The sequence below is a fragment of the Vigna unguiculata genome, chromosome 5, assembly GCF_037176805.1.
Source record: "Vigna unguiculata cultivar grain cowpea cultivar isolate G323 ecotype 2 chromosome 5, ASM3717680v1, whole genome shotgun sequence".
NCBI classification, from domain to species: Eukaryota; Viridiplantae; Streptophyta; class Magnoliopsida; order Fabales; family Fabaceae; genus Vigna; species Vigna unguiculata.
The window spans coordinates 49,632,325-49,644,398 of record NC_140796.1 but is presented as its reverse complement, the minus strand read 5'-3'; the positions used below and the strand labels follow the sequence as shown (position 1 = coordinate 49,644,398).

General features: G+C 34.3%; 2 protein-coding genes and 1 pseudogene across 3 annotated transcripts; 2 read left to right on the top strand and 1 right to left on the bottom strand.

Annotated features, from left to right (window-relative positions):
- The first annotated feature begins 2,214 nt into the window (after nucleotides 1-2,214).
- Nucleotides 2,215-2,959, top strand: CLV3 (CLAVATA3). The gene is made up of 3 exons (XM_028072052.2): nucleotides 2,215-2,323; nucleotides 2,421-2,488; nucleotides 2,641-2,959. Exons 1-3 carry the CDS (start codon nucleotides 2,248-2,250, stop codon nucleotides 2,809-2,811), a joined length of 315 nt encoding a protein of 104 aa, XP_027927853.1. The 5' UTR covers nucleotides 2,215-2,247; the 3' UTR covers nucleotides 2,812-2,959.
- A 554-nt stretch (nucleotides 2,960-3,513) lies between these two features.
- LOC114184187 (pentatricopeptide repeat-containing protein At1g03540 pseudogene) lies at nucleotides 3,514-7,888 on the top strand (annotated as a pseudogene). The gene is made up of 2 exons (XR_014995016.1): nucleotides 3,514-6,922; nucleotides 7,244-7,888. The product of XR_014995016.1 is annotated as a pentatricopeptide repeat-containing protein At1g03540 pseudogene (transcript).
- A 1,269-nt stretch (nucleotides 7,889-9,157) lies between these two features.
- PDE247 (Tetratricopeptide repeat (TPR)-like superfamily protein) lies at nucleotides 9,158-10,974 on the bottom strand. Its single transcript, XM_028071297.2, has one exon. It carries the CDS (start codon nucleotides 10,798-10,800, stop codon nucleotides 9,256-9,258), a length of 1,545 nt encoding a protein of 514 aa, XP_027927098.1. The 5' UTR covers nucleotides 10,801-10,974; the 3' UTR covers nucleotides 9,158-9,255.
- Between the last annotated feature and the right edge of the window lie 1,100 nt (nucleotides 10,975-12,074).

Genomic DNA, 12,074 nt, shown 5'->3' with positions numbered 1-12,074 from the left:
TATCTTTTGAATCATTCAGTTACCAAAAAGTGTTTTTACAAAGGTTAGGATGTTGTTATAAAATTTCTTCCTCTACTCTTTCCTTTCAAGTGCTTCAAGTCTCTACTCTTTCATTTCAAGTGCTTCAAGTCAAAGATGACTTCAACATTCAAGTAAAGTAAAGTAAGTAATGCGTAAGAAATAGTAAATTGAGTAATAATGAATCAACCATAAAGTAATGATTCCTTATATAAACATTTTATAAAAAAAAAATCTAATAATAAAAATCAAATGCAATAATAATAATAATAAATAAATAAACAATAAAATGAATAATAATAATAATAATAATAATAATAATAATAAAACCAGATATGATAACAAATTGATTAACATATTATCGCAAAAAAAAAAAAAAATCGATTTTAGACCATGAAAATGTTTTTCTGGGTTTAGGAGGAGTACGATTTCAACTTCTTCACATTTGTTTTGAGAAGTTTCTATTGGTGGATGCATAAAAAAGTTCAAAATTTTTTCTTCTCTGTTATTGAAAAGAAATCTACCAAATCACATTCACTTTCTTCCACTTCTTCTCATTTGATTAAAAAAATCACTGCAAATCACATAATAAAGTAATTTTTTATATTTGAATAAAGGAAATATTTTTTACTTTCTAACCAGCATTCTAGTAAAATTTTATTATATAAGAATTGTCAAAACTATAATCATTGATGTTTTGTTTGAATTAGAACGAGATAAAGAAAAAAGAAATTGAATTGTTTAGATGAAAAAAGGATAGTAGAAAGTTTAAGGAAAGTTTATAATTACTTTGATCTAATAAAATATTTTTTATATTAATATATTTATAAAATAATGTTTGAAAACTAATTTGATATAGGAGTTAAGTTTTAGAAAAATATAAATTAGAGTTAAAATATAATTTAAATAAAAAAATTTATTATAATTTTGTAAGAAATAAATATTTTGTATTTCAAAATAAAAATATATTAAAATAAATTAGTTTACGAGATATCAACATTTAATTTTACTATGATTTTAATTTTTTTACTTTAAATATATGTTATTATATTTTTTTAATAAAAAAGTTGTTACTTTTATATTTAATGTATACTATTATAACATAATACAATATCAGTAATATAATTATTACAAACATCCTTATATATGAATGTAAATAATAAAAATAACATTTTTAAACACAATTAATTATGTTAAAAGTATGTTATTATTTACAAAACATTTTCAATAATTAATCATGCATACTTTATTACCAAATTATTTGGTATACAACCAGGAGAAGGTTATTTATTAATCTTATCAACAGATGAAATTTAAATTTCGTTAACTAGTATTTCATCTTTGTATTATCTATTTAAAAAAAACATTTTGTACTTATCAAGAAACTAGAAAGAAGGTGATGGTGATAGAAATTTTGCATGTTATGGTGGAAATGAATTAAAGATAATAATAATGGTTAAATCTTCAAAAGGTCTTGTTACTGCAAACGCATCTTCAGCCCAGCCCCATGAAAATCTCACTTTTGTGCCAAAGATGCCAATAACCACATCAATCAGTCACTTCATCTTTTCAAAAATTTTCCCTTTGCTATCACTTGATCATCTTCTCATTCGATACACATCATCACCCAATTCAATTCAAAACCAAAAATCATACTCAAAATCTGTTTCCACCAATGCCAAACACAACCCATCATCACTACGTTTACCTTAAACTGCACACACACATACGTAAGTTAAAACTACATTTATACTATGATTTTTTAGTTTCAAAAACAACTCATTATACTGATTCTTCCCATAACAGACACAATGAGAAGAACTCTGTAGCAGACATATCCATATGTTTCGATTTTAATCTTAAAAAACATTATAATATTGTGGCATATCCTCATGAGTTTATTTTGGCATGATGCATTAGATGACACTTGCATTGTTGGCACCTGCCACCAGGTGATTTTCAGGTGGCTCGACAACCACACAAGACGGCGCTGTCACAGAGATACATAGCAGTGGTATCTATCGAATGTGTTTTGCAATTATTAAATCTTTAGCGTTACTTTCTTTAATCATTTCTTTTTCAAATGGCTGCATCACCCATCATTCTAATCTTTGAATCATACCACTATAAATAACTCCACACACCATTCTCATCTTCACCTCAACACCCCTTCCTCTCCCTGCAAATCTTGCACCCTTTTCGTCATTCTCTTTAGACTTTGTTTTTTCTATGGCATCAAAGTTGATTTTCACCACTTTCGTTTTACTTATGCTTCTGTGCCTGCTTCTTACGAGGGAGCCTTCTGGTTTGTCCATGTTCTTTTTTCTTGTTCTGGTTTAGTCGAGGGACGAAACAAATGCATGGAGTAATAACTGTTTTATTCATGTTTGTTGCTATTGCAGGTTGTGGTTCTGCATATGAATGCTTTGGTGCTAATGCAGCTGGTCTCAGAGACATTCCAAACAGGAAGGTCTGTCACACTTAACATAAGTTACACTACATATTTCAAAGGGTTTTTCTCTTTTTGGCAGTTAATTTTATACGACCATAACATACGAGAATGATGTTTTTGGAACATGTATATGTTGTTCTTCATTTCTGTAACTTTATTTGCTTGTGCAGGCGCTGTCTATTTTGAAGAATAAGAAAACTGCTCTGAAGGCTGGTTTGCAAGGATCATCAAGCATCAAGTATGGTGAAAAGCCACTGAGTTGGGAGTTGAGGAAGGTTCCTTCAGGTCCAGACCCGCTGCATCATAATGGTGTCAACCCCAAGAAACCTCAAACCCCTTAAACTCACCACTTGAACCAGCTTTGCCCTAGTTTTTTTGTTATCAGTGTCAACATCCATGACATAAGTTCATTGAAGAAAAAAATATATAAACATACACTCGTTTTCTTTTTCGTTATCTCTTTGTATTTCTGGTTTTCCTTCACCTCAGCCACCCCATTTCCAAGTGTATGTTTATGGGTGCTCAAATGTATCAGTGTTTTAGCTTTGACTTGTAGTAACATTATATATGTGATGTTGTTTTTTGTACTTAGCTTTGTTAATTAAGTAGTATTTAAAAAGTTAACTGAAAGCAGTGTTATTAATGATGGAATATTTTGTATCTGCTAAAACATTGTGCACACAGCTCATTCATGGATTGGACATGAACAACAGTGACATGATGTGTTCTGGCTCCTTTCACCCGAATACTACAAAAATATGTATCTGCAGATATGCTTCTGCAATAACTAACCTTGAGCTTCTATTCATATCTATCTATCTATGCTCATGCTGACGCGGGTCAGTTAGATATGACAGCATTGTCACAAAGATGACGCAAGCGAATCATTTCCATTTTCAAAAAACACCCAAATATCTAACCCATACAACATAGTTAATGGGAACAAAAAGTAACCATGACCATACCCAAATCCAGTAAAATATTATCTGATCATATTATTGAAGGCATGCATGTTTTCAGAAGAGTAGTGATACATGGATCTTGTTGGTGTATCCTTCTTAAATAGAATTAATGTTTATCACGGTATTCAGCTCATTGGGACCTTCACCTCTCATGATATATTACAAAGCATTCTCTTATATCTTAATTTCTCCTCTTTGCCTTTCTGTGCTCTGGAATTGATCTTGACATTCTTGGTTATGGACATGCAATTGCTTGGTTATGGTTTCAGACAAAATTGATATGTTTCTGTGCATTCTATTAATCTCTAGGTTGGATGCCTTGGATTCTGCACTATCTTCATCTTTTGATGCTGGAGTTACGAAAAGCCATAAAATTCAAAATTCATTCCATATCCTAAAATGACTCATTCACCCTTTTCTATTCTCTTCACCAAACGATTAAAAAATTGTCAAAAAGCCAGTATCAAATGAAGGTAACTGAGAAATGCGGTGTCAAACAATCATTTTTGTTTTTAAGAAATATATAATTCGTGAAACATTGCTATGATGTATCGGTAAAGATGATGGCTAAACCTCGCGAACTCGTGCCTCTCTACGCTACGCTTCTCGACGCTTGCTCTTCCGCGAAGCACTTAAAGAATCTGAAACGAATCCATGCGATGACCATCACCTTAGGCATTTCAAGCAATGACTTCATTCGAAGCAAGCTTGTGTCTTCCTACGCTTGCTGTGCCCAATTGCACGAAGCGAATATCATCTTCTCCTTCACCATTCGGCAACCCACTTTCCTTTTCAACTCTCTCATCAGAGCACATTCGTCTCTCGGCTTTTTCTCTCAATCCCTTTCCATCTTTCGCCACATGGTCCTTGCTCACAAGCCCTTTGATCGTCACACGTTACCCGTGGTGTTGAAATCTTGCGCTGGTTTATCGGCTCTACGGCTTGGGCAACAAGTCCATGGAGCTGTTTTGGTTAATGGGTTTGCCTTGGACTTGGCAAATTCTAATGCTTTGGTAAACATGTATACCAAGTGCGGCCATTTGGATAGTGCGCGCAAGGTGTTTGATAGAATGTGGCAAAGGAATGAGGTTACGTTTTCAACCATGATGAAGGGTTATGGAATGCATGGGGAGTGTGAGGAGGTGTTCGAGCTATTTGATAAATTGGTGGAGGCAGGGGAGAGGCCTGATGGTGTGATTTTTACTACGGTTCTGAGTGCGTGTAGTCATGGGGGGTTAATAGACAAGGGGAGAGAATATTTTGAGATGATGGAGGTAAGGTTTGGAGTGAAACCTGGACTGCACCATTATACGTGCATGGTGGATATGTTGGGGAGGGTTGGTCAGGTTGAGGAAGCAGAAAAGTTAATTTGGAGAATGGAGGTTAAGCCTGATGGGGCTTTGTGGCGTGCCTTGCTGGCAGCTTGTAAAACTCATGGGAAGGTTGAGGTGGCTGAGAGAGTAGCAGAGAGGGTTTATGGAAGGGAACTGAGTATTGCATCGTCAATTTAAATTTTGTGTACGTGGATTTTGCTCATCAGAGAATGCCTGCAGCCAGCTTAAGGATAAGCATTTTCCAGTCTTGCATGGCCATACCTTAGATATTGTGTACATTATTTCATATGTATTCAACATTTTTTTACGGACTTTGATCTGAGACGCAATAACCAGTGTCTTAAAACCAAAAATTGTTCTATCTATCTTGGAAGTCGCAAGCATTTAAAAATTGCAGAACATAATCTATGAAACTACTATTTTATCACTGATTTCCACGACTGAAGGAGACTGCTGTAACATTAAAGGAGAAAATTTCCGGTAGAAAAACCAGCAAATTATCTTATTACATTAGTTAAGCAAGTTTTGATAAGAAAAATGTACAAGTCTATTTTCTTGTGGCAAGTAATAGTATAACAGAGTCTAGCTTCTATAATGAAGTTCAGTAATATCAAAACATGAAAGAAGATTGCATAGCCAATGGAATAAAAGCATAGAAGCTTCCAAATTCTTACGCTATAGTTTTGTTTTCACCATATTGTACATTTTAGAATTCAAGTGATTGAATCACAGAAGGGGCATGATTGAATTTGGCTGAATGGAACACTAGTTCTCTCCCATAAAATCCCTCACTGTTGAAACTCAGTCTTCCCTTAGTATGAACACAACAAATTTCAAGTGACAAATCTCTACCCTTTAGCAACTTTTTAAAAGTCATTTTGCACTTACTTTAGTTTAACTAGTCAATTTCGAATTCCCTTTATATTTTTTTCATTTCTTTGTTTCTACATTTCATTTGCATCATAATATACTTGTTCACATGCTAAAAGTATCAGTTCAAGCATAGTTTTAATTCAGAACACAAAATCTGCACCAATTTTCAAATGCTGTCAAAAATTCTGTTTTGACTAAGTGCTGTCAAGTTTGGTTTAATATGTGGTTTTGTGATTCCAGCACATTTGATCATGTTTAAGCATTGCATTTGCATACTTACGCATGCTGAAACATGTCCAGATCATTATCATTGCATATTGACCCAGATTCTGCATAAAATACTTTGCTGTGAAAAAACAGCTTTGGTGCATTTGCTGTCTAGTTTAGTTTAGCACAAAATTTTGAGTATTTGGAGTGCAGTTTAACCATTCATTTTACTTAGTTCTACATATAGAAACTTGTCTAGGTCGTTTACATTGCATAAATAATAGTTTAGTCCATTCAAGTATTTCATCAAACACTTGTTGAAAACTAGGTTTTCACTGAGACATTTCATCAAACACTTTTCTGTTTTACATTTAGGAGATATTTTAGGACAATTTGAGGTTTTTATCATCTTTCATTCATGTTTCTTTATAGTTTTATAGGTTCGTTCATCATATTAGAGCATTCCATCATCATTTGCTTATAGATTTGAGCATTTTCCCTTTAAAACCTATCAAATATTCTGCTGCAGTAATAACTTTATGTTCCAGCAATTTTAAATTCATTGCATTGATCATTTGCCTTGTTCTAAAGTAGATTTTACATTGTTTTTTACTTTCCCCATTATTTCTTTCATTTTTAGATTGATAATTGGACACATTTTAGTTACAAAATTAGACAATTCCTTCGATTGATACCTAGGTTGTCCCTTAAGGGGGAGAACTAGGAATTTTCTAGAGTTCTATGCGACGAGCGCTTCTAATTGATCTTGAGTTATAATTCATGATGAGTAGTGGATGCTAGAGGCTTTCCAAGCCTATACCGAGACTAGGATCATGATATGATGAGCTACGTGATACACAAACCCTGTACACATGAGAGAATGAGAGTTAAGCACTGTCTTATGAGGATATAAGGCTGATCTAAACTGAGTTTTGATTGAATGCTGTTTACACTTGACATGTTTGACCAGTTTTTGACAGCTAGGAGCTCTTGAAGTTGGGTTTGGAGTTTGGTTTGTGCAGAACAGTTGCAGCAGAGCAGTGGAAGGATGATTCAGATCTGTGAAGATGTTTCGGGTGCTGTTTTCCCTTTTATTTGGCCCCCCAGGAGTGCAAGCCTCCTAGTGTGGGGATGTGTTAAGTGTCATGTTAGACACTTATTTGGTGTTTTAGACCACTTCTTTTGAGATTTTCTTTTCTTTATTTTCTGTTTTTATAGTGTTTTAGTATTTTCTTCTAAAAATCTTGGTTTTAATAAAAATGTGTCAAAATAGAGTGATTTTAGTATAAATTTTAGTTTAGTAAGTTTTGAGTCCTTAGTTTAGTTAAATAGAATGTAGTTTTAAATAGGCAATTGACATTTTCAGCTTGATTAATTCTTGTGAATTTTTACTGCAGTAAAATTTAGAGAATCCGGAAGAGAGACTTGGACTTATGCCAAGGAAAAATGGAAGCCTACAAGTCAATTCTGACTTTTTCCTAGCAGTAGCAGATGACAAGACCATTAAAAAGAGAAATGACTTGGAGAGAAGCTGTCCAACATGGCAACAGAAAATTTGCTTATTGAAGCTGACTGGACGGTTTGGACTGAGAAGGAGTGTTTGCTGCAGCTGGAAGTTATAAGGTTGAAAAGTTAGTTACCTATAAAAGCCTTTGTAACGAGAGATACATTATACACGAAACTAATTTTTGTTCTAGAATCTATCTGTTAGAATTCTAGTTAGTTCATTGTATTTTCTTTTCTTTAAATAGGATAGATTAGGGAGAGGATGGACACCACCAACACCACGCCCACACTACTATCACTCCAAACACATCCATCCTTTCACACGACCCACCAATTTTCTTTTCTGCATTTTTATAGCTTTCTTTAGATCTTAGATTCTGAGTTTTCTGGGCTGGGAGGAGTAAGCTGTGAAGATCATGGTGCACAAGTCTACAATGTGAGCAAGAGGCATTCTTGTTCTTGGCAGCATATGTAATCTCAAACCAATTGTACATTTCAATCTTCAATGCAATTCAATTTTCTTGTTTATTCCTTTATTCTGTTGAGTTGTGAATTTTAAGTTTTGCTTTCTATTTTTCGTTTCCATTCATGTAATCTTTACCTCTTAGCAATTTACAGTTTTGTACCTCTTTTGTACCAATTTTGCTGGTTTTTGATCTAGAGATGCTTTCTTGGATGAAGGTTGAATGATTATTCTTTGCCTTTACTTAGGGTCAGGTTTGGATTCAAATCTGGTTTCTAAAGAGTACAATGTGACCACTGGATTCAATATTTCAGATTAGAGATATTGAAACAAAGATTAAGACCCATTCACCCAACATTCAAGTTCTCATTTCTGATTTAAACCCATTTGTTTTAGGATTTTCTGTTGAAGGTTTGATGTTTTTGTTTTCTAATTGTCCTTGTATATTCCTTTATATTTTCGTGCCATGATATCAGTTTCTTGTATGAGCCATTCCATTTTGCAGATCCACACCAATTCTCTTTTGCTGTCAAAATCTAGTTCATGATGCTTGGTTCATAATTCTAGATTTCTTCTTTTTCTTGATTGATTTCTGGATTTAGGATTAGATAAAAGGAGGGCAGTATCACCACTTGATTTAATAGGTTCTCATGAACGGAAGTGGATCCAAGAATCTGAAATTATTGACCAACCCATGATTCTAAGTTTTGCCTTCAAAAACTCATTTTCACTACCTCAACCCACATGACATTTTTAGTTTTAAATCCAGTTCTGAATTTTTCTCACTGTTTTTGATGAGTGATTTTCTGTTTTAGTGTTTTCTAGTCAGTTCTGATCATCCACATTGCATACCTTAGCATATTAAAACTTGTTCAAAGCATTTACAAGGCATGAAACACAACTTTGATCTTCATATGCATTTTAACAACGTTTTAAAAAATAAAAAGCCATTTTGCAATTACTTTAATTTAACTGGTCATTTTCGAATTCTCTTTATATTCTGCTCGTTTCTTTGTTTCTATATTTCATTTACATCATAATATACTTGTTCAAATGTTAAAAATATCAGTTTAAGCATAGTTTTAATTCAGAACACAAAATCTGCACCAATTTTCAATCTTGCATGGCCATACTTTAGATATTGTGTACATTCTTTCATATACTAAAAAACGTGCAGCTTAAGGATAAGCATTTTGCAGTCTTGCATGGCCATACTTTAGATATTGTGTACATTCTTTCTTATATATTCAATATTTTTTCAGGGACTTTAATCTGAGACGCAATAACCAGTGTCTTCCAAATTTCGTCCCAGTTAATGATAAACAATTTGAACTGGTATATGTAGTTAGAAAAGATATTTCTAGATTGGTATACTTGTAAAGAGAGCACATTTGTATAATCAGTTACTTTCTTGAACTGAACTAATGGTCTATTCCAAAATTATTCATCCTCGTAACTTTCTTTTCTAGGGAAATCTGGAACATAGCCACATAATTGCAACTCAAAAGACAAAAGTTCCAATGCTGCGTAAATATGATCTTTCTCTTCATGAGATTTATCTCCAGCCACAAATTTGTGAATGCTGGAGTCAATCTCAATAGAACTAAAGCCTGGTATCTTTTGTATCCCACGTTCCTTCATTCTCCTCCTAACCTTGGTCGCACCATCCCACTTTCCAACTGCTGCATATATGTTAGAAAGAAGCACATAATTGGAATCTTTCCCTGGGTCCAATTCAATAAGATATTTCATTACATTTTCAGCCAACCCAATGTTCCCCTGAGTCCTACAAGCTGCGAGCAATGACCCCAAAACAACTTCATTTGGCCTCATGGGCATATTCTTCAAAACATTCCATGCCTCCTCTAACCTCCCAGCTCTACTATAGAGATCAACTAAACAACCATAATGCTCGATTCTAGGCGAAATCCTATGAACTCTCCTCATATTTTCAAAGATTTTGAGTCCCTCGTTAATTAATCCTGCATGACTACACGCCATTAGAGCACCTGTGTAGCTGACTCCATCTGGTTTGAAACCTTCCTCCTGCATTGAATTGAAGTAATTCAGAGCCTCGTCCGCAAAACCATTGACAGCAAAACCCACAATGATCGAGTTCCACGTCACTAAAGTTCTATTGGACATTCTATCAAACACCTGGCGAGCTAACTCTATGCATCCACATCGAGAATACATGTCAATCAAAGAGTTTGAAACTCTAACATTGTTCCTGAAAGCTTGTGTCATCACAAGTCGGTGCACCCACAAGCCAAGACCGAGTGTGCCCAAGTTGGCACACGCCGCAATAACAGCAATAATGGTCACATAATCATACGCCACCCCAGCGAGCTGCATTTCTCGAAAGCACTCCAGAGCTTCCTCGTGAAAGTCCTTCTTCACAAACCCACCAATTAGAGCAGTCCAAGAAACAGCATTCTTCACGGGCAATTGATCAAACAATTGGAGGGCATCTTCAATTCTCCCATTCCTCATATACCCATCAATCATCGTGTTCCAAGACACCAAATTTCTGACACCCATTTGATTGAATGCCAACCTTGCGAAATCCACACGACCACACTTAGCGTACATGTCAATCAGCGCAGTCCCCACCATGACATCGTTCACGTGCAAGCCCAATTTGCATGCATGTGCATGTACGGTAGTTCCAAAGGAAATACTAATCTGCGAAGGATGATGAGCGCAAACAGAGAGGAGTGTGATGAGAGTGATATGATTAGGTTCAATGTTAGCTTCTCTCATTCGCACAAACTCGGAGGCAGCTTTAACCAAATGACCACCTTTACAATACTGAGCTATGGAAGATGTCCATGCTACAATGGGGTCAGTGTATTTTGAGGGGTGTTTTAGGGATAGGCTTTGATTGGTGTTGAAGTGTGTTTGATTTGGAACTGAATTTAGTGAAGATGGTTTTGGAGGATGGGGAAGCTGAGTTGGATTAATCGCGCACGCAGGAAGGATCATTCTTCTTGAGAATCAAAATCCTCTCTCATGAGATTAAGCTTCTGCGTTTCTTGTTGTGATAAATAAGAAGATTCTACTTTACAACATCATTTTTTTGAACAGTGTTTCAAGCATATCAGGAGTAGTTTTGAAACAGAGGCACATGGGTTGACTCACCCTTTTTGAGCTAAAAGAATGAGTTCTTGTTGAGCTGGACCCATCACACTAAATAGGTAAGGTGGTGGATTAATTTACTCTCATTTATTGTTGTTAAAAAAGAAAGTTGTTGAACTGAGATAAGACATTTAAAATTTATGCACAAATTACTTTTTCTATAATCTAAAACTAAATTATGCATAAATTCATTTGTAGAAGTTTTTCTTATATAATTTATGTATATTTTTATTTTAACTAGTTCATAGTTTCAATTATTTTTCTCTTCAGAAGAAACTTATGGGCAAACTCTTTCAAATAAACATGAATCAACAAAATTTTGATTCAGATTAATTCGTATTAAAAAAGGTTAACGTGCTTGACATTGATGTTATTTGATCCGAAATTAAATTAGTGTCAACGTTATACTAGAGGAAATTGTCACACCATCGTAACATTTAACTTCTTTGACTTATCTTTAAAAACCTTACGAATTTCAAGATGAATTAGCTTTCATTTCTCTTCCCAAAAGGTGATCATGCCTCAAAAAAGTTTCAATACTAACCTTCTACCAAACAAATAAGCTCATCAAACTTAGTATTCAAACTTAAACCACCTCTGTAGTTGCTCCTTAAAGCTAAAAACACACTGAAAATGTAACATTCACGTAGACAGTGAAAATTTTCTAAGAATTCTGAACGTTTGATTTGGCAAGAATCAAATGAGATCAACGAGAAAGAGTTTAAGTATTAGTATGGCAAATGAGTAAAGCGAAAATCATTAAAGAACAGTTGCAGTTGAGTTCCTTAAAATAAAAAATTGTTCTATCTATCTTGGAAGTCAAACATTTAAAAATTGCAGAAGATAATCTATGAAACTACTATCTTATTACTGTGATTCCACGACTGAAGGAGATTGCTGTAACATTAAAGGAGAAAATTACCAGTACAAAAACCAGCAAATTATCTTATCACATTAGTTAAGAAAGTTTTGATGAGAAATACGTACAAGTGTATTTTCTTGTGGCAAGTAATAGCATAACAGAGACTAGCTTCAATAATGAAGTTCATTAATATCAAAACATGAAAGAAGATCGCATAGCCAAGGGAATAAAAGCATAGAAGCTTTTATGAACTCTTACG

Excerpts from the sequence above, each read along its gene's own strand:
- CLV3 (XM_028072052.2), top strand. The coding sequence starts at position 2,248 with ATGGCATCAAAGTTGATTTTCACCACTTTCGTTTTACTTATGCTTCTG. Across the intron at positions 2,324-2,420 it reads TCTTACGAGGGAGCCTTCTG|GTTGTGGTTCTGCATATGAA; the intron begins GTTTGTCCATGT and ends TTGCTATTGCAG. Across the intron at positions 2,489-2,640 it reads GAGACATTCCAAACAGGAAG|GCGCTGTCTATTTTGAAGAA; the intron begins GTCTGTCACACT and ends TTGCTTGTGCAG.
- PDE247 (XM_028071297.2), bottom strand. The coding sequence starts at position 10,800 with ATGATCCTTCCTGCGTGCGCGATTAATCCAACTCAGCTTCCCCATCCT.